The sequence below is a fragment of the Ascidiella aspersa genome, chromosome 2 (assembly GCF_963924565.1).
Source record: "Ascidiella aspersa chromosome 2, kaAscAspe10.2, whole genome shotgun sequence".
NCBI lineage: Eukaryota > Metazoa > Chordata > Ascidiacea > Phlebobranchia > Ascidiidae > Ascidiella > Ascidiella aspersa.
In genome coordinates, this window is record NC_139448.1 from 11,885,157 (window position 1) to 11,908,404 (window position 23,248).

The 23,248-nt window shown below is 36.5% G+C and overlaps 3 protein-coding genes across 3 annotated transcripts; 1 reads left to right on the forward strand and 2 right to left on the reverse strand.

Annotated features, from left to right (window-relative positions):
- Positions 1-40: 40 nt before the first annotated feature.
- LOC146163682 (GS homeobox 1-like) lies at positions 41-1,625 on the reverse strand. The gene is made up of 4 exons (XM_083380566.1): positions 1,494-1,625; positions 959-1,052; positions 473-633; positions 41-94 (listed from the first exon to the last, which is right to left on the reverse strand). The coding sequence occupies exons 1-4, from the start codon at positions 1,623-1,625 to the stop codon at positions 41-43; spliced, it is 441 nt and encodes a 146-aa protein (XP_083236692.1).
- A 1,848-nt stretch (positions 1,626-3,473) lies between these two features.
- Positions 3,474-6,257, reverse strand: LOC146163683 (dol-P-Glc:Glc(2)Man(9)GlcNAc(2)-PP-Dol alpha-1,2-glucosyltransferase-like). Its single transcript, XM_083381805.1, has 4 exons — positions 6,025-6,257; positions 5,504-5,698; positions 4,901-5,220; positions 3,474-4,424 (listed from the first exon to the last, which is right to left on the reverse strand). Exons 1-4 carry the CDS (start codon positions 6,175-6,177, stop codon positions 3,689-3,691), a joined length of 1,404 nt encoding a protein of 467 aa, XP_083237931.1. The 5' UTR covers positions 6,178-6,257; the 3' UTR covers positions 3,474-3,688.
- A 5,506-nt stretch (positions 6,258-11,763) lies between these two features.
- LOC146163684 (HAUS augmin-like complex subunit 3) lies at positions 11,764-16,490 on the forward strand. The gene is made up of 11 exons (XM_083382625.1): positions 11,764-11,923; positions 12,579-12,781; positions 12,855-12,914; positions 12,987-13,100; positions 13,176-13,309; positions 13,567-13,695; positions 13,785-13,965; positions 14,494-14,746; positions 15,267-15,408; positions 15,480-15,627; positions 15,697-16,490. The coding sequence occupies exons 2-11, from the start codon at positions 12,626-12,628 to the stop codon at positions 15,790-15,792; spliced, it is 1,413 nt and encodes a 470-aa protein (XP_083238751.1). The 5' UTR covers positions 11,764-11,923; positions 12,579-12,625; the 3' UTR covers positions 15,793-16,490.
- The last annotated feature ends 6,758 nt before the right edge of the window (positions 16,491-23,248 follow it).

Here is a 23,248-nt window from a genome sequence, read left to right on the forward strand (position 1 = left end):
GTTTTTTAAATCTCAAAAAAGTAGGCAACGTTTCGCTTATTCAAGATCGTTCTCTTTTCAGCTTCATTCTTCGGTTTTGGAACCAGACTTTGATCTAACGATTAAATAAAGAAAACAGTCTGATTAGTTGGTATAAACACACAGGATGCATCAGTTGTTTTTCTAGTTTGAATGCCAATTCTTAAATTAATATTTACTACATTTGAATAGAATAGTAAAAGTGGCATGTTGCGAAGAGTATTAAAGTATGCTATACTCCACAACATACGAACTTATTATGTCCGCGCGAGGTCATAAGACATTAAAAACTAATCGCAGAATAATTTAAGATCTTCCCTCGAGTCGGCTAATAGTTCTGGTGTGTCCTAGCATAACTTATTGCGAAAGATGAGCAACCGCATCTAAACATTAAGGAGTGGGCAGCTTACTTCGCTAGTATACTGAGCAAAAAGAAGTGTTCAGTATCGATCACCTGTCTCTCGGTAAGATTCAGTTTCAATGCCAGTTCGTATCTTCTTAGTCTAGTAAGGTAGTGGTTGTCGGCAAAGTCCGCCTCAAGCTGACGGATTTGAGTTTGACTGAACGAAGTCCTCTCCTTTTTGCGCGTCTCCGGCGAAGGTTTGTCAGAAGCCGCTGTGGACAGATGACGAAAATGTACTTATCAAGTTTCGCTTTGAAAAAATAACGAACCATTTGTTCATTATTTTTGGCACCCGTTTATCGTTCGTTTCAACTAAATATTTAATACTTGAAGTAAACACAAACTTTTAGTTTTGGGGACACTTTGCAAGAAATACAGAAATATGTTCGCTGTTTTGATATGCACAATGAAAGCAATGCTTTAAAAATAGTTATGAGTTTACTTTTGCAAAATGTACATTTTGTTAACATAAAAATATGTTTTAAAAGACGACCATCACATAAAAATTACATTTTGCCTGGGCCTAATAAGGATTACCCGGTGACGGACTAGATGTGGATGATATGCATGGAACCTGGCTTTCTACGATTGGCATTCCTGGGTAACTGCTCTGCCAGTGCTCCAAACCCAGCTGCGACAAAACTTATATTTAGTAAAACAGCCTTTAAATGACTGTTTTCAGTAAATTGCAAACTGAACCTGGACGGGCTCATGGTGAAGTGAATATTGCATGGAGTATGATGTCTGGTCACGAGTTCTCGAGTACATATCTGCGAAACAACATTGCTCCTGTAGCCAAGCGAATATGAACACTTGGCGGTTGATTTTGTATAGATTACTACATTACACACAATAATGTAGCCTACTACCTGTAATAGAAATTACGACACCGCGATAGAGACGTGCTAGTAGCCTACAGCCTTGAATTGGGCCATCCGAAGTTTATTAGGTTATCAAATCCTAATTAATAATGAAAGTTTTACAACCTAAAAATTACCCGTAACTGGGCATCAGCCACGCAACAAAATTTTACCAATAGAATGCAGACAAACGAAACTTAAGTTAAAGTTACATAAGCACCTGGTGAATTAAGGTAGGGATTCGAGCTAGCGTTAAGCAGCTGGTGGTGCGTTTGGTTGTGGCCTTCCTCAGCACAGCTGTAGTTTGGATTGATGTAAAACTGGGTACCACTGGAGTCGCACATTTTTGGCGGCGAATATTCTCCAATATCCTCGTATTTTAGCTGAACTTCGATATGCTAATATCCTCGTATTTAGGCTGAACACGAATTTGTCTCTTAATAAGCCAAAAGCTTGCCCAGTTTGCTATTTACACACGATAGGCAAGCACGAATCCCATTTCCAGGTTATACTATTCAGTTGTGTTCTGCTTACGCTCAGTGCAGATTTGACCAATATTTCACAGAAATCATAGGCTGCGAAATCAACGTATATGTTTAACAACCAATAAGGCAGTAGACTAAACTGAGAGGCGGCTTGCGATTCCTATCGACAGCAGCACGCATGCTGTTGTTATCACAAATCCACGAATACATGATTGTTTTCTAGTACATAAAACTAATCTTGTCCTATATTTTACATAACCTTTCAAGGCAATAGACAGGACTGAACTGAAAACGAAGTTCGGCAAGAATCGCGGCGACCCGGTTCGACGTGGAATTCGAACTGACAGCTAGCAACTGCACAACTAGGTGACGGAATGCCTGACGTCATGGTGACGAGCCGACGTCACAGCTCGCGACCCGATCGAGCACAAAAAGGCGCAGATCCGTTTACACACGTGTATTTGGATAAGAGCACGATGTACACAAAAACATGCATAAAAACGTACACCTGAAATATACACTTTACAGACATCGCCAGGTTGAAAATCGTGAAAAACGTTGGCGCTCAAAAAGGATATACATATTTGTGTAATATATTTTGTAACACGGCAATAAAACACAGTTCAAAGTTATTCGAAAGCGCCCGTGAAAAGGTAAACTACCGTATTAAACGAAATCTGGCGTGTGTTAAGTCAAGTGCAATTGAAAAGCACGCGTCGAACACAGGGTTAAAAACTGGGTCGCATTAAATTAGTAGCAGAGAACCTAAAGAAGGGAAATTCACACTAAGCAGTGCGAAGCTATATATAGCAATAGAGCCCAAAACCGTTGAATCTCAAATCGCTTTAAAGGTAAATAATAGAACCAAACTTCGCCAAAGTGTGCGTGACACAAGTGCAAAACAGATAGAGTGCTTTTGGGCCAATATGCGCGCCTAAAGATCTCGAAATATGTCACCTGGGTTAATTTCCCCATCCACTACCTGGTAATACAAGGGAAGCGCGATACAGTATTGCCACACCATGCATGGCACGACATAGCGGAAACAACAGTGTTGTTCACGAACACTAACATGCTCTATCGTTGACAATATTCGTTTTAAATGGTTCTGGGGCCAATAGATTATTAAATACAGGCAACAAGGTTTGCAAAATACCGCTTTTATACCAAACGCGCCTTTAAATAACGCACTCAAAAAAGTCATGAATAAGAAATAGCTTACAGAATATAGGTCAAGAAATTCCTGTGCTCACAAGATAAAGACATCGTTAAAACAGTCAAAAAAAGGTTGCAAAGAATCCTAATTTTGATACTATGTTGCACTTTAAAAGCATTGCATAACTACCAGCAGCGTATCACAGCCACAAGGGTTTCGCAGCAATTCATGAAGGGCTCCCGGGTGATATAGCTATAACAATTTTCCGCGATTGCCTACTAGCGTTTGAAATAGGTAAGAAATGTAGTGCAGGGGAACATGGTTCGTATCTAGTTGTAATTAAATAATGTTAAAATCATGCAATGAGATGATCTATGTGCCAACAGTGGTAAATGAAAACAAAAACGAATGAAGGACACTCACGAATATATGTTTGGACAAAATTGTAAAACAAAAAGAAAACAACATACGACATGCTGCATGAATATTTTTGTATAAGCACAAGACAAAAAACAGTTCGCTGATTAACAGTAAAGGTTAATATTTAAAATGTGATTGGAACAGCTAAGATTGTTTTGTAACAGTAAAGACCGTAACTAATTAAAATTTTATTGGAAATTAGGGCTTAATAATAAAAATATGTGCATCAGACAATCTCAGATGGCTAAAGCATATTAGTCTTTTTAGAGTTTTGGCTATTGCAAAATACCGTAGAAAACTTTCGAAATTTTGAAAACAGCTAATCCTTGTGAAGAGCTTATAAACTTTACCACATTATTCTTTGTGGCTCAGGCAAGTCTTTCCATGCAAAAGTCTTGCTCAAAAACACGGCTACTGTGAATGCGTTGACGGCAACGTGCAGCAAAACTTCAAGCACCAGCGTCTTTCTGGATACTTGGACAACATGCATCCTAAAGAAGATATAGGGCAAAAGGAAGTAGCGGAACTCAAGTAGCTTTTGTGGCACCAAGGCGACCGTAATGGAAACAAACAGCACCGCTTTCCAGAGAAAGCTGTAGTTCTCCAGGCTGTCGTTCATGCTCCACAGCGAGTAGGTGTACACGGGGACCAGGAGATAGCGTAGCACGGCTCTGCCCAAAAACCACCTCCAGATGTAGAAAGTGTAGTGTCGGTTGTCGGCGAGAAGGTACGGGTGTACGTGCGAATAAAATGCCAGCACGTAGCACATGACGATGCAGGACACCAGTACTTCCATTGGACGCGCTTTTATCATACTTACGAAGCGCCTTACTTTGTCAGCCGTCAACAAAATCGGAGAAGAGAAAAAAAGCACAAAGGCAGAGAAGTAGAGAAGCTGCGGAAAATGCAGAACGGCCTGGTGGCTTTGACGGTCTCCAACTACGATACCGTCATTGACAAACACGAATATGCCAAACAATGCGATGACGGCTATGTATGGCCAGACAAGCAGGGCAATGGTGATTAGGTTTTCAACCACCAAGAGGTAACGTAACACGCAGACCAAGATCTTGGAAAGAAACCTGAAAAACAATGCAATTTAAACTTGGGTTATGATCAATGGGTTGTGAGTCTAAATCAGTAGTTATATTGTCCCTCCATTTTGTTTTTTCGCTAACTGATTTGGAAAGTATTAGCTTAAATCAGTGGTTCAACCGGGGTGCCGCTGGCTCAGGTGTGCAACCGGGGTGCCGCTGGCTCAGGTGTGACATTTCTAATGCTCAAAGGTGCCAATAGGTATTTTGAGAAATTTAAGAATCTCATTTTTGCTTAATTGGTAAGCTTCTTGATACAACTATTTGTGTTCGCTAAGAGACCATAAAATCAAATGACATTTTCCTACATGTTTTAATTTGATTGTGTTGTTCCAGATCCATTTATTTATAGTGACATTCTAGTAAAATACTCAACGAAAATTCTAGTTTGGTGGCGGAAATCTATTTATTATTTTCGAGGGGTGCCGTAAGCCATAAAAGGTTGAGAATGACTTAAAGTGTACCTTGCTATTTTATCCTTGACTTCAGGTGAGGTTGAGATTTTCTCCATGGCAGCTAGGTTGTCAATATGGTTGGCTACAATGACGCCTGCCATGAATACAGTCCAGATTATATTGCTTTGTCGGAAAATAATGGACACAAGTGAGAGTACAGCGGCAACTTTGTGCTTTCCTTTAAGGCAGGCAAGGTATGCCACAAGGACGAACAGAGTTGATCCAGGGTCGGTGTAGTACAGAAATGAGTAGAAGTACAGCAGAGGAAACAAGCCAATTGCGAGTGAGCACAAGGAAGAGTTGCTATCGACTTCATTAGCTTTTTCTCTCTGAAAATAATTATTAATGGCTGCATTAGTTAAAAAAGGCAAATCAATAAACTAATACAGATATTGGATTTAATTGGGAAAGTGGCAAACAATGTTTAACAAAAGTAGCCCCCACTTCAGTAACTTTACAACTAGTTAACAAAAACTGTTGTGTTGGAAATTGATACTGTATTAAGCAGACCATCAAACAAACTAAAATTAAGGCGTAAACCTAGTTTGTTGACACTTTGTGTTTAACAAAGCAAATTATAATTTTTTTCACATTTAACTACACAAAAATCACCTTCAATTTGGCCGCTTGTGATTGAATTTCTTTAATGGTTAAGTAGATGACGAAAAGGTTGGCAGTGTTCATGATAACATTAAGGTACCGAAGTGTCCAAACAGTGCATACACTTCCCTTGAACAAGGAAAAAGGCAGTAGTGCAAGGAATGATGTGATGTACATTCCAGGCAAAGTGGTTATCTTTGAATCCCACTGCAATTGCAGATTGTTAATTTTTTTTAAATATATTTATTATTAAAAAACAATAAACATTAATTAGCCTTGACCACAATTTCAACTGATACATATATATATTATATATAATATGTATCAGTTGAAATTGTGGTCACATCTTTATCATGAGTCAATTTTCTATTTGTCATTCATTGGCTCAAACATAAAGTCAATACCATGATGGTAAAAGACAGTAATCTAGAATATATTTCATATAATCACTTTAGAATAATACCAATATACATAAAACTAAAAATATCAATGCACAGTAAACAAAAAGAGGCTTGTTGAACAAATATATTTACCTCATTAAACTGTAAATTGCAGTACTTGATTGCCTGTGGAATATGAAAGATTTCATCAATGAAAGGGGAAGATTGTGCACTGAATATCACTTGAAATATGATTGTAGTTACAGCACTAAAAGCAGCGATAATTAGCAGCATGTTGTCAGCCATTGTGTTTACAGGTTGTAGGCACAAAGGCCAAATTAGTCGACTTACTCTTCTTATTCAAGGGGTAACCTTTTTGCTAGCCTATAGACTAAAAAATCAGGAAAAATGATATATGATAAATTATATTGAATGGATTTTAGTAAGCACCATTTCTGCAGTATGTTATTGGTTGATATCCGTTCTACAAGTAACCTCGCCACAATATGTTCTTTCAACGTTACGTTTAACATTATTTATTACAGTTTTCACTATTCACCAAACTATACCTAAGCTGCTTGCTGTTTTCGACGGTGTGCATACCCAACAACAATAACTCCGCTGCTTGCCAAACCAGCAAATGCTTCGCAGCTTGCGTTTGTTGGCGCACCCATTTATTTCCTGTAATTATTCTGCTGCGCATACTTTGCCTGCACTTATGCTGCTCTGTCGCCAACGAACGCATAATGCACTTGCACTCGACTGAACCCCATTCATTTACATTTTACAAACTCGAGCTTGCCTACAGAAACATAGAAAGGTTATGAACAAATTCTGAACAATAGTTGGCCAAATAGATTCATTTATGCTTTGATTTTGCCGTCGCAATATATTTTGCTTAACTTGTGTTACAATATTAGAAAGCCGAACAGCAGATTTTACAAACGGATGAGGATAAATTTTCACTTAGGAGCTACGGGTCAAATGAAATTTTACATCATGAACTTCGGGGAAAATAAACTGACAACACTTTTGACTCGACCGGTACGTGTTTACATGCGAATTACTGTCCGAATCGAAAGACTTTTATTTATATCTAGTAGAAAAAAATGTGCTGGTCCACCGTACCTGTAGAACTTGTTTAGGCAATGTTCCTTTTTTACAGGCTATCCCGCCATGTTCTTAAATGTATTTAAACCAGGGAGTCGAACCGTTTGACTTTTCCGGTTCAGGTTCGGTTCGATTTCAAGGATTTTTTTGGAATTCGGTTCAGTTCCGGTTCGACCGTCGTTATTTCAGAACCGGTTCATAAAGTTCCGGTTTGGATATAATAGATGTTACATTAAATCTAAAAATGTGTGAATCTTTGAATTGTAGGTCATTTAATCTAAGTTACGTGCTGTATTAAAAAGACAGCAACTCATAATTCAAATATCTGAAAAATAAAAACTCCACGATTTATTTATTAATATTCATATTATCATAAAATATCAAAGATGGAGGAACTTGACTCAGTAAAATCAAGTTGTGACGTCATGTTGGAGTGAACCGCTTGCGTTTACAGGTTCGGGTTCGGTTAAGGTCCAGGTTCTTTCAAATTAATCGGTTCAGTTCCGGTTCGGCTCCTTGAAATCTTACAAAAAACGATTCAGTTTCGGCTACGGTTCGAAAAAAATTGACCCAAAACCGGTTCATAAAGTTCCGGTTCGGTTCCGGTTCGACTCCCTGATTTAAACTAAGATTTCAGTTGCATATTTCTGCAAGACATTGAGCGACTATCTCAGGTTTCCTAAGATCAATTAAGTGGCCATAAGTTTGCATTGCTGTATCTCTTCTACGCACAACTTAAATTAATCTAGTTAAAGCAAAGTTTTTCCTCTTTTGTTCGATTTTTTACGCGTCGCCGTATGACAACATGAATTGTTTAACCAAATTAAACTCTATATATTTGGCATTTTGCACAAACTTTTTGGGTCATTTTCATCCATACCTAAACGTTGTCAGAAAATCTTAATAAATGTCATAAATCGACCCGTGTGCAATGTTTGTAAGCTCAATGCCAGGAACGAATACCTTCAAGAAAAAGTACCTTCAAGATGTTACCCATTAATTATAGCAAAGCGCAAACAAATTGCTTTAACTTGGCACATTTAGCTAAAGTTGCATTTTGTAAAGAGATTCAGTGCTCTTTCGCGAAATTTCTATCGTGCAGCATGATACTAGGCTATCAACAATAATATGTTAGGCCTACGTTTCTTAGAAGTTGAACTTTACCAGTTTGTCAAATGAAATTATACATTATGAACTTCGGGCAAAATAAACTGACTAGACAACAATTTTGACTTATGGGATTTATTGAATAAATATTTGCTAGGATTGGCTTACCGACCGGTACGTGTTTACATACAATCTATTTGCTTACTCTTTGTCATGCTTTGGTGATGCTATCATGCTATGCGAATTACTGTCCGAAACGAATGACTTTTATTTATACCGGTACTATCTAGTAAGAAAAAATTTTTGCTGGTCCGCCGTACCGGTTAAACTTGTTTAGACAGTTTGTTCCATTTGTCCGGACTAAGTGAAATATCCCATTTAACTATAGCGCTTTATATAAGGCTATACACGCTGTAAAGGTTATATATCAACGGCAGTGATCCTCGCAAAACATATCTTTTGTTCTTCTTAAATCATTAGAAATTGTGCAGGCCTGATTTCGGCTATTATTTTTCAAAACAATTTTTTTCTAGCACATTATAAAAGTTAATCTGTCGCGCAACTAAACTAAATTATATAGGCTACCCAGCATTTGTAAAGCACTTTACATTTATTAAAATAAATCAGTTAAATAGCCAGAACTTCAGAGTTTCGTTTCTCGTAGTTCACTTTCCAGTTATCTTCGATTTTCTCTCTCAGTCTCTTGTCCAGAAGTTCAGCAGAATTAGGAATATCCTGAAAGCACATCCGACGAATCGCAATCGCTCTCCGAATCACGTGATCGGCCTCCGGTATGTTTGACGGCGGAACAAAAGGAACCATCTTTTGAAGAAACATAGAAAAACCACCGGAAAACGACATTTTAACCAAAAACGCGGAAGAAAGAAACCACAAACAATAATTCCGTCGCCTGTGTCTATAGGCTAACTGCAAGAAGTTTACGTTCAACAGTGCTTTAGGCGTGGCTAGGCCTACTTGACCATTCGAAAATCTGCTTACAACGTTTTACCACGTCCAGTATAAGACCAACTTGAAGGACCCTTCAAAACAGACTTTAGAGAGGTTTTGTCTTGGTATTACGGATATTTTGTTTTCGGGCGGGTGTCTCAAAAACATTACACGCAATTCTTTAATACGCTTGCCTTGATAATATTAGGCGCTTCAACGAAATTCTGAAATCGATACAGTAAAGTTGCGTTGAACTTGAAGTGCGATGAAATAAGTTTGAAGCACGCGTTAAGTGCAATAACCTTTTAAATAGTACGTCGTTCCCGGCGAACTATTTAAACCGCAGCTATACACGCTGGCATCAATTGGTCATTTAACATAATACCAGTCAGGGGAACCCTATGTGTAGCTACTATATTTAAAAACAGCCGATTTGGCGTTCAACATTTTAGTTTTAATGGGTATATAGTCCAGTGCTCCGCAACCTTTTTTCACTTGCGGCACACCAACAGAGCTAAAAATATTCGGCGGCACACCTACGAAACATATGAAGATCGACAATAGACAACAAAACCAAATATTCTGGGCTACCCAGAAAAAAGAAGCGATTTATAGTAACGCGCCGAAGGCGCCGACAATTTAACCTTTTACGTTCTATTATTTGCACGTTTTGTGTTTTTTTGCGCTCTTTTTAAAATATCCTAATACGGCCTAAGGGACACCAGCCATAGAACTAAAATTAGAACAACACCAACGTCGGAATAAAAAAAAATCGGAATAAGATCAATATAGAACTATAATACCTGTAACCGTAATAACGTCTAAATCGGAATAAGTCCTAAACCCATCGGGAAAATGCCTTATTGTATGGTCCTGGCCAAAGTCCTGTAAATTGCACCCCAATTGCGAGTCAGAAAACATAAAGGGCTTTTTATAGTATATTTGAAAAATGACGTCACAATTGTGCGTTGTAGCCCTACATTTGTGCCTATTTTATATTTCAGGACAGTAGACAAGGTTAATTTAACAATCACAAAATGCGAGTAATACATTTACACTGATGTTTCATTATGGTTTCGCGCGTTGATAATCAAGTTAGAAAAAAATATATTTATACTCTTGCTGTAAATTTTATACTCTTGATAGTTGTGTTAGTTAAAAAACTGTTTTAAGTTCGCTTTCCGGCGATTGGACGTAACATAGGTTTTAAAAAAGTTTTAACTCTGAAGGAAAGTTCATAATGTTTTTATGACACCAATATGTGGATTGCAGAAAATCCACCTTAATTTAGTTGCGCAAATGGGTAAAATACACGCTGTAGAGTCAGCGCTGGACTCGGGACTCGACAAAATCTTACATTTGGTCGGAGTCGGACTCGGGCTGTTTTTAACCGACTCCGCAGACCTGGTTTAAATGCCTGCCTTGATTTACCATTTTGTATTAATTCTACTGAAAAAAGTACCGTTAAAAACAGAAGTGAAACCACCGGGAACTTCGCGGCACACCTGGCATGGTCATCAAATAAGTATGGCACTCAACCAAGAAAACTGAAAAGTTTTGTCGTTTAATTCGAGCACTATACAATATTGGACTCCAGCCATAAGACCGAGATAAGAAAAACATCAACGTCCAAATAAAACACAGTTCGGAATAAGACCGAAGAAGGACTAGCAAACCCTAATAGTCGTAGTGCCATCTAAATCGGAATAGTGGTTCGCAACCTTTTTAGCTTGCGGACCGATAAAATTCCAAAACAAATTTTGCGGACCGGCGTACCTTCATAAATCAAATCGACCCAAAATTGATTTACGACACAAGTATGCAACTTAAAAGCAAAGAACAAAAACTTCAATTTAATGAGCAATTTGCTGCTGTGTTTTTTGATATCATACGTGTTATACCTGGTTCTATTGAAGTTTTTCACATACAACTGGTCTTAAAGTTTAGGCTATGACCTAAACAAACTGTATAGCCTACTTTTGAACAGTTGGGCACAACAACACTTCGGCATTGTGACGTACGATAAAGTCCAGAGTAAAGCATTATCTCTATGTTACGTCACAAAGGTACATATTACGGAGCTGGCGAAGTTCTAAATTTGATCTTCAACATCTTGCATTTTGCAATTGAGATACAAAATTGCAATATATTTGGCGGACCGGCGGTTAAGAACCATTGCTCTAGGCAACACTTGACTAAAATCCCACCACTAAGTACATCACTTGATCATGTTATATAAATTTTGATCATGATATATATAGATTTTGATCATGTTATATAAAGTTTTTAATTATTTAAAAAAATCTATTTTATACCAACTTGAAACGATAAAATTAGCACGCTATGATGAGTTTTGAATAAAATTAAATTCCTCCGAATTTGATTGAATTTGTTTTAAGCTAAGGTGTCTATGACCAGTTTGTTGACAAATTTCGACGAACTGGCGGCAGTTTCAATATTTTAATTTTCTCGATGAAAGTTTTGTGTTTAAATCACGTTGACAAACGTAGGCAAAGAACAAAACTTAGTGCAAATGTCTCGAGAAAAGACTGCATCGTTGCATCTCTGCATTGAAACTTTAAAAAGCATCGGCTATGCAGATACGTCAACTGTTAAACGTGACATTGAAAAACTTCTCCGGGTATGACTGTAATATTGAGTACGAATGAATTTCTATTAAAGCCTTCTTAAAATTTAAATTTTCTATATTCTTTAAAGAAACAGTCACACAGGCATTTTTTTGCCAATTTTACAAGCAAAGTTTCGAAAGGCAATGTTTTGAAATCTGATGAAATCTCTCAATACCAGGAACTGGATGAAAGCAAAATACAAAACGATTCAAACGTTTTGCAACGCAAAATAAATCTAGCCCGTGCTAGAAAACAAGGTTAAAGTTTTATTTTATAATTTAAGAATGATTTAAAGTTCATTCTACATTTAAAATTTGTTGTTGGAAATTGCTATTCACCTGGTCACCAAAGTAGTTCAAATCCACAATCACTAATTTGTGCAAGCGTATAAGAGAGCTCCAACCAAATAGCCGATAGGCACCTCCTAAGACGCTTTACCCGGCTAACAAAGTAATTCAAATCGAAATCCAAAAAATCATTTAAATTATGCAAAACTTAGAAAATTAAACCTAATACTACTACCACCCAAACCTTAAGGCTAACCCCAACCATAACTGAAATCAATTAATAATCAGTCATCACATATTTGTGCAAGCGAAAAAAAGAGCTATACAGTCAAATAGCCAATGCTTTTTGTTTTGATTGCTTATGCTCCAATTTCGCTGTTTGTATGGATGAATGTAAGTAGATATACTATATACAAGGTATGCTTAAAACTCACAGCATTTTGAGAATGTGTTAAATGTAACCCTGGCAAAAATTTTTACCTTGTTTCTCATGACCATGAGTATATTTTTGTTGAACCCTGTCGCAAACCCATAAATGTGCAGTGTTTCGAGAATTATTTGGAAAGCCTATAGATTAATTAAACATCTCAAAATACTCAACCTTTTTGTATGTTTATGCAAACAGACTTGTTAGCCAAGCAAGCTTCTGCAGTGCTGGTAGTCCAGTCTAAGATGCAATACAAGGATTTATTGTTGCGGGAAATTGAGCAAATGCAAAATTTGGAAAAAGTAAACTGTGATTCAGCAAAGGAATTAGAGAAAGGTGTTAAAAAATCGAAGGATAAATTAGAACAAAGTAAAGTTCTTAACACTCAAACAATACAAAAGGTTTGTTATATATATATTAATTTTGTTAAAATTGTTTTATACGTAATCTAATCCTCTTTACTTAACTTTAAAGTTAATGAATGATGTTGCTGCTGTTGAAAAGGATTTCAGCAAATTGTTTTCTCACTACAAGGTACAATACAGTAACGTTTAATTTTTTTTCTTTTACCCTTAAAAACTTAACTGATGCTGTTTTTTTATGAAGAAACACAATATCAGTAAGGCATCAATACTAAAAGTGAGCCTTGAGGGTTACCTGTTAAGTGAAAATGATTTTACTGCCCACCTGACAAGATATGTGAAGGATCAGTTTAGAGAGGTAATCTATATAGTTTAATGAAAAAAAATACATTTTAAATGACAACTACTAAGGTATTTGCTTGTTTCCATACAGGATGCCAGCTCTATAAATGAAACCCTAACTCAAACATATGAAATCATGAATATAACTGACAAACATCTTTTGTCATATGAAGATGAAACAGTTCAGGAGAACATTACAAAAGATATAAAACTTGCCACTGAACGGTATTATACTAGACATAAAACACCTTTAGACAAACTTTATCATGAACTGAATCAAGTACTGATATGGTTCCATAATTGGATAAAAATAGCAAGACAGTTTTATATTTTGTCTAAAATATTTTCTATGTTTATTGTAAAATTCATAAAAATAAATTGGTTTATTATATAAATTTGATAGGTAATAACATTGCCTTTAAAAATTTTAAGCTAAAACCTAATCAATTTATTGTGTAATTATGTTATATATATTTTTTTAGATATTCTTGTCAAAAAAATGCTTTGGCAAACACGAAATCTGGTGTTTTCTGTTCTTGTGCGATCTTAAAACTTTTGGAAAATAGACTTGAATTTTACAGAAGTTCTATGATTACACCTCCTTCGCTGAAGTGAGTTTCAAAATACTGTCATACATAAATCACATAAGTTTGTGTATTTAAATGGTATATATATATTACATATTTGATTTTTTGCTCAGACACCTTCAAGACTTACAAAATCGAATCAGTTCAGTTCAGGACCGAATTAAGTATATGAAGGGTGAGGTCTTACCCGACTTGATTTCTAGAGGACTTCCCTTGCACAAAACTCAATTTGTCACCAGCAACTGTCACAAAAAGCTTGCTCAGCAAAAGCAATTTACCAAAAAACAACAGAAGGTGAATTGTCAAAGTGGTTTGTTCTGCTGTTAATAACACTACTTTATACTTACTGAAAAAGGCACCAAGCATTTACAATGCATAAATAAAAGTGTTTAAACTGCAAGAGGTTAAACCAGGGGTGTCTCATATGTGGCAGGCATGCCAAATGTGGCATGCGACCATAAAATATGGAACGCAAGCCCCCCAAAATACAGCCAATTGTAATTGTTTATACACACAATATAAAACAATCCCATCAATTAAGACAACAAACAATTACTTCTGATATTATAACATTATACTGTTTTTATTTTTTGTATAAAAGCGATTTTAATATTGGAAAAAAAATAGTTGCTAAACTTTGGCACGGGAAGAAATTATGAGAAAAAATTGGCCTGTCGGCGTGTTTGAGTTGGACACCCCTGAATTAAACTTATACATAATATGCTACCATTGTCCCAAGTTGTAAAAGTGATCCTCATTATTTTTGGATGGGTTTGTTTGTTTGTTTGGGGTTAAACTCTAAACTTAGTAACTCTACTAAAGGTAATTTCGTCTCTGTTATCCCAATGTTCCCGCCTGAGTTTGCTCTGGATGATGTTGAAGTGTGAAGCTTCCCGTGTCAGAGTGTCCTCCAACTGGCTGCAGACCCTTCTTGTCTTATATGGGCAACTGCAGGAAGATACTCTTACACATACAGGGCTACTTAAAATGCACCCGCTCATTGCACCTAAAAAAGAACCAAAAGCTGTTATTGATACCAGGGATGATGTTATGCTCGATATGTACAAGACTCTCGGTATAAGTATATATTCAGATATGGATAGTGAAGAAATATGAACCTAACTTGCCATTTTATTTATTTTTTCTTTGAAGCAGTTGTACCACCTGGTTTCGAAAGAGAACATTTTTCCTAAATTCGCTTATATTTATTAAAGCCAAAATAAGAATTGAAAACTCGCTCGATTTTAGGTACTATATTGAATAGAGAAAAGCAACAAAAAAGTGACAAAAAATTGTAACAAAGGCTATATATACGGCAGGCCGAAAAAACAATACACATGCGTTAATTTTTATAAGACAGCTGATAGCTGCTATAGTACCACGTAAAAGCCTTTGTTGAGCACTATTGATAAATGCACCACAAGTGGAGAACCACTGATTCAAAATTTATAACAATTCTTTGTAAGTGATGTTTAGTATTGAATTACTTCAGATATGTTGCGAACGATAAAAATCTTTTGCATTTGGCTTGCAGTTACTTTCTTGGTATCTGTCGATGCTCCAAATTGGCTAAGTGTAAAAATTTATTTTGACAGTGGGCGATTTTCCTGGCGATTCAATGTTCCACACTTTCGCCACAGTACGGGACTGTGCAAAGTCGTTGGCCGACAATGCGAAACAATTCCACGAAATCGCCATCAGAGACTTTTCCTCTGCGTATCCTCAACTGCAAACAATGTAAACGCATCCTTGCTAGCAAAATTTACTTTTTTCTGTGTGAATTGAAAACGTTCTATATTCCGTGACAGGGCGTCCGCAGTGGATGACGGCAACGATGACGTCACATCGTCGAATGGTGAAATTACACTAACGTCGGAACAAGTGCACTGTAACTTGTCCAAGCTGATGGAAAATGTTCAAGAAATCAAAGCAAAACTTCCCGCAGTTTTTAATCAGGTAAGCGTGTACAACAGATTCTACCTGCCCAAGTTACATTTTCTATTGCTCATGTGCTGACTTTTTTAGGTCAAAGAGAAAAAGGATTTAATTGGAAGCGATACAAGCAAAATTCAGTCTCGCTGGATCCGATTGTTGAATGGCCAGGAAACCGTTGACATGTGACTGCAATATTCTATATAGGGTTATCTGATATTGACCAAAGCCAATATCCGTAACCAGGTGGTAGTATCGGTACTCGTCCGATATTGTGGTGACAGCGGTGCCAGCCCGACACTAAATTTATATAGAAATTTTACTTTTGTTTTGACTTAAGTAATAACTTTATTGATATCCGATTGGATGGCCGTATTTTAATACAAAGTCTCTGACCTCACAAATATTCTTTACTAAATTTTTCTTCACTTTCCTTTGTAACAGATATAGGCATTTTGCGTTTGTGGGCCGTTTATTTTATTGTTTTCTCAGAAATCGGCGGCGAATCGTTGCTTTTCCCTTTAAATTATTTTTGAAACATTACCGTTCAGCAAAGTATCACGAAACTACTGTTAATAGCCAAAGAACAAGGTAAAACAATTAAAACCAGGTGAAAAGCGACTTAAACAAATAAAATCAGGTAAAAACGGACTTTTATACAAATAAAATCAGGTGAAAACGGACTTTAAACAAATAAAATCAGGTGAAAACGGACTTTTAAACAAATAAAATCAGGTGAAAACGGAATTACGGAGGTGTGAGGTATTTACAACGCTGTGATTTTACGACTGCACAATGTTTTCGCATAAACGGGATATTGCATGAGAATTACCGAAACAACCTGATTTGCATACAAACCGTCAGCTGTAGTAAAACGATTTTCAGTCAATAACAGCGCAAACACCAAGCCCTGATTTTGAATTTTATTGCTCTCAACCATCGGTCGGCAACCTACGATGATTGTAAATCAACAGGCGTTTTGACATTTAACAATTCACATGCTCAAGATTAAGACGATTGGAAATCACGCTTTAAGAACGCAAGAGTCATACTCATGAGTCGTAGGCCATTAAGATACAACAGAGTTCGCTTGCATGTTTACCATATCAAATAAGTGCGCCATTGTTTAATAGCAATTACGCAGTTCTCACTTTATATCAGTGTTTCTTAACCTTTTATACTTGGGGGCGCACCTAGAGACGTATAAAAACGTGGCGGCGCACCTTACGAGCGAAGCCAGCGCGAAGTTTTTGAGGTTTACCGATATTTCTCTTGAATTGCCTGCATTTTTTTATTATACGGGTTTTATAGTTGCATATATCTTTAAAGGGACTTCCAGCCTTTGAGACTAAAAACGTTATTTTGTCCATTAAAGTCTTATTCCGATTAATTTACTTATTTCGATATGTTTTTTACTATTGCTCGCGGCGCACCAAGCAGCCTTCCATGGCACACCAGTGCGCCGCGTCGCACCGGTTGAGAAACGCTGCTTTATATTATAAAGTGCCAAAACGTAAAAAAATGTGGAGTGAGTTAATAAAATGTTCAAACCAACACAGTTTGCTTAAAAAGACTTCTTAGCCCTTACTGAATTTGATTTTAGTCGGCGACCAACAATTATAGTCTCGAAAAGTCCAAAATTCGAAATTTCGGTTCACATGAGGCGTAAACGACCTTATACTCGGCTACTGTTATTTTTGTCTATGCGTAACTAGCGTTTTCCAGCGATTGTGGATCGGTTTGTTTGCTACTTTTACTTTTCATTTCCAACAGCGTTTTATCTTGGAGTTCCTGATCGGGTTTCACCAACTTATAGATTTCGAGAAATTCTGCGTCATCAAAAGTGGTAGCTTCGAGTAAATTGTCAGAGCTGCTATCCTTACAAAGCTCATCTTTTGCTTTTTTGAATTCCCGGTGGATTGCCGTAACACGTTTGTGCGACAGCCTGTAAAAAATAAATCAGCGATACAAATCTCGCATATTTGTCTCAATATTATTATTCGACAATATTACCTATCGAACAATAGTAAAGCGAAAAAGTGACATTTTATATAACCTTGTCAATAAAAGTTCTATATTTGTAGGCCTATAGCAGCGTTTCTCAACCGGTGCGCCGCGGCGCACTGATGCGCCATGGAAGGCTGCTAGGTGCGCCGGGGGCGAAAGAAAAAAGTCCCAAGATTATTCGGAATAAGACTTGAATGGACAAAATAACGTTTTTAGTCTCAAGGCTGGAAGTCCCTTTAAAGATATAGGCAACTATAAAACCCATATAATTAAAAAAATGCAGGCAATTTAAGTGAAATATCGGTACATCTTAAAAATTTCGCGCTCGCAAGGTGCGCCGCCACGTGTTCATACGTCTCTTAGTGCGCCCTCAAGTAAAAAGGGTTGAGAAACACTGGCGTATAGTATACCAACCGGTCCTGAATCCCGGATTGTTTCATGATACGAAGAAACAGTCCAATGCTGCCAAGGGCTTTATATTTTACCGTTGCGATAACAAATATAAAGCATTGGACCGATGACATCGCCAAATGCGTCACAACTACAGGCGTGATGATATTTTGTGATGTATAAAGGCAGACAAAACTCGTTTTTCCAATTACACAATCAAACTGAGATTTTAGCTGTAATAAAAAGCTGAAAAGCATAGCCATTAAACCAGCGTATGTAACCGCCACGGTAAAAGAAATGCCATTCCGTACGCGGTACCACCAAACGATGTTGTTTGAATTTTTTTCAATTTGAAAAATTTCTTTCCATAATTTCCGAACTTTGGTTACGTCTTGTTTCGCCGTTCTTTCTATATTTTTCCCAATGTTTGCATCATACACCAAGTCACTCTGTTTATGAGGAGTAGTGACCAGTTGAAACATGTTTTCGACTTCGCGATATTTACATTGCGCGAACTTATCAAAGAAGGATTTAAGAGCTTTAATTGAAGTTACAAACGGCGTTATGTATTCCCAGAAGTTATTGGCCATAAACAGTAAACCTGTTGCTAAAATACTTATCCACCAAAAGTTGATTAAAAACCAGCTTTGAGGAAGCGATGATAGGCATTTTAGATTCACGAACTCTTCTTCAGCAGAACCAAAGCCCAAGTTTTCATCGGTCGGGCCTGGTAAAGCAGCCGTCCCATTGGTTGATGGAAGACAGGCAATAAGACCGACACTTGACTTCAATGCGTAGAACATAGTGCTGGTCGAAATTATGACAAAAGTGTACGACCGAAATGATTCCCACCAAGGTTTGAAGCTTAGCTCAGTAAACAAATTCGTCCATCCTAAAACTTCGCCGTACGTCATGTTGATAATTAAATAATTTGAAACTTAGTATTTGCAAGTTAATGACTCGTTTTTTTGTATGTTGGACTACCTGTTGGATATACAAGTAAACAATTTGAATTAAAAGTTCTAACGGTAGCCTAAAGCCCTGTCGTCTTTTAATCAGGTGTATCTCACGGCCTGACAAAACGCTCCTATAAAGATACCTTTATTGAAGTATTTTTTTAGTTTATAAACAAACAAGAAACAGGTGATGTGTACCTGCAGGTATTTCCAACCTTGTAGATTCCTCATATTTTTTACCTAACTAAACCGTTTGGAAAGTTAGTAATTTATATTTGGTTGATCAAATCGACATTTCTAAAATCGTTTAATTATTAGGCCTAATATCTAAAACTGTTACTAAAAAATCAAATTTTGTTACTCGAAATGTTAAAAAAAACTCTGAAGCTTGAATGTAATCCCGCATCATGAGCGTCTGGTGTTCTGTTAGTAAAAATATATTGTATTATACCTATACCTACTATGAACACCTAGAACTGGCTTACATCAGACTTGATCGACTCTCATAAAATCTAGCATATCTTGGTTAATGGTTAGCATGGTAATCAGCTTCCCAATTGCAAATATAGCTTCTCAAACAGTTGCGCTGCAGCTTTGCGAACACAAAGCATTGTTTATTATGTAAAGTTCATAACAACATTACCATATTGTCCAAAGTGTATTCAGCGATCCGGTACATTTTGTTTTTCACTTGCAACTCGTGATGCCAATCAATGCAGGCTAACAAAAACTAGATATCTATATGCGCATAAGCAAAAATGTTATTTCTTCAATTTTAATTTTTTTTAATTACTTTGTTAGGCTATCTGAATATTAAAATTAGGCTATAGGCTATATTAAATTGATTTTCTTGACAACAAGGATGTCGTACCGTGAGATTTTAGGATGGAAGGATGTCTTTGCTCAGTTAGGTTTCACAACTTGGTGGGAATCATTTCGATCTTACACTTTAATTATTATATCAGCCAGCACTTTATTCTATGTGTACAGTTCAAGTTCAGGACATGTCGTTTGTCTGCCTTCTGATAATGGGACAGCTATGTTTATAAACTTTGGTTCAGCTGAAGCGGCGTTCACTGATCTTAGATGTATTTCATTTTTGCCTCTGGGAAGTTTTTTAACAAACTTCTGGTGGATAAGTTTAGTGGCAACTGCTTCGATTTTCCTGGCAAACAACTTTTGGGAATATGCCACACCGTTGGTTGCAGCAATCAACGACCTTAAATCTTTCTACGACAACATTCTGAAAGAGGAAAGAAAATGTCAAATACACGATTTGTTAGACTACAAACTAGTAGGCAAACCTCTTCTACCAGCAGATGAACCACAGTCTACCAGCAGGAGTGTTAGTGAGCAGCAAAACTATTCAAAACATACGGAATCAAGGAAATTATGGAAGGCATTTTTGCAACAAGAACGAAGTCACTTTGGGTCCTGGTATCGCGCGAGAAACGTCATTTCCCTTTTTGTGTCAGCCATGTACGCCATAGCGATGGCCGTGTTGGTAATGTTGTTGTTGATACAAATGCAACCTGAATTTGACTGCGTCGTCAACAACACAAGCTTTGTTTGCATCTATCCGCAACAGAATGTTATCTTGCCTGTTGTCGTGACGCATATGGTGATGTCATCGGTGCAGTGCCTAATATTTTTGGTCGTTCTTTGCAAATATGGAAAACTTGGGAATATCAAGCTGTTTCTTCGTATTATGAACCATTCAGGAATTAGCAAAAGGTTAGTAGCTTTTAAAGAGATAGGCCGACTGCAGTTTCTAGATCTGACATTTGCAGTTTTCTAAATCTCATTATTTCTTATCCTAGTTTTTAAGATATTGTAAAAGTATGATTAAAATTATGGTTTTGTTTTGCAGCGAAAACCACGAGGAGTTCAAAACAATTGTTGAAGAAATCAAAGACAATAAGAAAAATCTAAAAAAGGCTATAAAGGATGAAATTAAGAATTTCCAAACAATAACCAGTGAAAACGAAGAATATTTCCATATCTACAAATTGACTGGAGGTCAATTAGAGGATGTTTTTAAAGAGTTAGAGTCACGATTTGCGGTAAATATTGATAAGCTTCGGGTACAAGAAAAGGATGATTTTTGCTTTTCTGATGTTTGATCGTGTTAGTAAATCATGAATTACCTTGACCATAGTTCATAAGGCTGTAGAATTATAAACAAAAAAGTATTCTCAAAACAGTGTTGTAAACGATGCAAATCTAAATTGACTGTACCAATCAAGTCATTTGTAAATAACCTAGGTCACAGTCCAGTAATTTGCCAAAAAAATAATAATAAGTCAAACCCAAGTCCAAGTCACCGAGGGTATATTGGCCTAGTTCAAATTTCACCCAAAAAAAAACAGCTTACCAATTATATTTATATTGCTTTAATTTTTTATGTTACAGCCCTCAAATATGCAATTTCTGCGTATTAGTAACATTTTTGAAATTTTAACGTATTTACAATAATATGTAGGCCAATCAAGCTCATAATTTTTTGTTTTTTTACATGCATTTTTTTGTGCTTCGCGCGAACGCCATGCCTTTGTTTTTAGAACACAATGAGACTTTTTTCATTTGCATAAAAATCTTTGATTAGTTTTTCTTTGAGACGTATTATATCGTAATTTAAAAAAAACGTGCGTTTAACAACAAATTTATTAGTGGAAACCTAAACGGAACGGTTCGGAAGGCGTTGTGAAAATATTTTTGCAGGTACGACGTTCCGTTAAAAATAATGTTCATTTCTACAAGGCTATGTCGCTTTTTCACCTCTTCCCGCCATCTCCTTGAATGTATTTATACTAAGAATTAGGATGCATATTTGTGAAGAAATGCGTTTCGATGATAATTGCTTTACTTCCCCCTGGTTACTTCGTTCGGGTTATATAGGCTAAATCGATCGTATAATTTGATATCCGGTATTATTGCTTAAGCCTATTGTTAATCTTTTTAACATTCATTTTATAATTAGCTTAGAAAAACTGATTTGTGAAAAAATGTGAAAAAATAATCGTGTAGGTTGGTGTTCGACACACAATGTTTGCCAGGTACAAGTCATCCTGATGGCTAAATTTAGACTTCCACTTTGATGCGTCAAGCTACAGCACTGAGTTTAGGCAAATGTTTTGTTTTAACATACTACCTAAATTTACATTTATAAAAATCAGTTGTTTGTTGTGGTATGGCTGTTTTTCACTTTAAAAATACTTAAATAAAGATATTTTATCCAATTAAACGATGACAAAACACTTAAAATGAATTATGCACGCCAAAGGCTCAGTCATTTTGTATACACAAAAAATAATAATTAATAGAGATTGACCGAAACCGATACCCGACTTTTTACAATTTTGTCATCCGATACCCGATACGATTTTTTATATACCTGGGAAATGTTCAAAACTTGAATTAAATGAAACTAAAATCCAAATAACGTTTTAGTTTATATACCTATATTCATTATTAAACTACTATTTTGCATATTGCCTTGACATAATGCTGAAACCCAAATTTGTTGATTAAAAATAGTTATGTTGTTTGTTCTACAGGAAATATTATATCATTTTACATACTAAAATATCGTCAGAAGTATCGGCTTACATTTACCGATACTAATATATCGGTAGAAGCCAAATATCGGCCGATATTATCAACAAACCGATATATCGGTCAATCTCTAATAATGACACAAAGGTAGAAACTTTATGACTAGGACTCCGGAATATTCACAATGAAAAGTTTGGCAGACCTTTTAGAGCAGGGATGGGCAATTATTTTTAGTCGCGGGCCGCATGAGAAACTTAAAATGATGTGACGGGCCGGGTCAAAAAAAACCTCAAATACACGCAACATGACGTCATACTCTGGCGCCATAAAACAAATAAGCTAACGAACTTGTTGTTACGTTTGGAGTTGTGCGAAAATGTGCAATTTAAATCAAATTTAAAGAAGGCCACAAGACGTTTTAAAATGCAAACTTTAAATTAGATTTAGAGGGGAACGTGACGCATTGAGCACAGATAAAAGAATGTACCTTACTTGATAAATTGGCGTTTATTAAGTTGTTGCCTGGTGTGAACTCATGCGACAATCTTGCCTAACTACTGTGGTATTGTCCGACTTACAGGACTAAAGGCTAAAATCTATCTATTGCTACGAACCAAATTAGCAAAATCCGTGCAACTGAATACAAACTACAACTGAAAAGTGACTGGTTTACCCTGACCAACACCAAATATAGCTAAGGTACAAAAGCACGAAAACAAAATAAATCTTGGCGAGAA

Coding starts and splice junctions, on each gene's coding strand:
- LOC146163682 (XM_083380566.1), bottom strand. CDS start 1,625: ATGTGCGACTCCAGTGGTACCCAGTTTTACATCAATCCAAACTACAGC. Junction 634..958: donor CACATCTAGTCCGTCACCGG/GTAATCCTTATT, acceptor ATCTGTCCACAG/CGGCTTCTGACAAACCTTCG. Junction 95..472: donor TGAATCTTACCGAGAGACAG/GTGATCGATACT, acceptor TTTAATCGTTAG/ATCAAAGTCTGGTTCCAAAA.
- LOC146163684 (XM_083382625.1), top strand. CDS start 12,626: ATGCAATACAAGGATTTATTGTTGCGGGAAATTGAGCAAATGCAAAAT. Junction 12,915..12,986: donor AATTGTTTTCTCACTACAAG/GTACAATACAGT, acceptor TTTTTTATGAAG/AAACACAATATCAGTAAGGC. Junction 15,628..15,696: donor TTCCCGCAGTTTTTAATCAG/GTAAGCGTGTAC, acceptor TGACTTTTTTAG/GTCAAAGAGAAAAAGGATTT.
- LOC146163683 (XM_083381805.1), bottom strand. CDS start 6,177: ATGGCTGACAACATGCTGCTAATTATCGCTGCTTTTAGTGCTGTAACT. Junction 5,699..6,024: donor GCAATTTACAGTTTAATGAG/GTAAATATATTT, acceptor CTGCAATTGCAG/TGGGATTCAAAGATAACCAC. Junction 4,425..4,900: donor GTCAAGGATAAAATAGCAAG/GTACACTTTAAG, acceptor ATTGTTTTTCAG/GTTTCTTTCCAAGATCTTGG.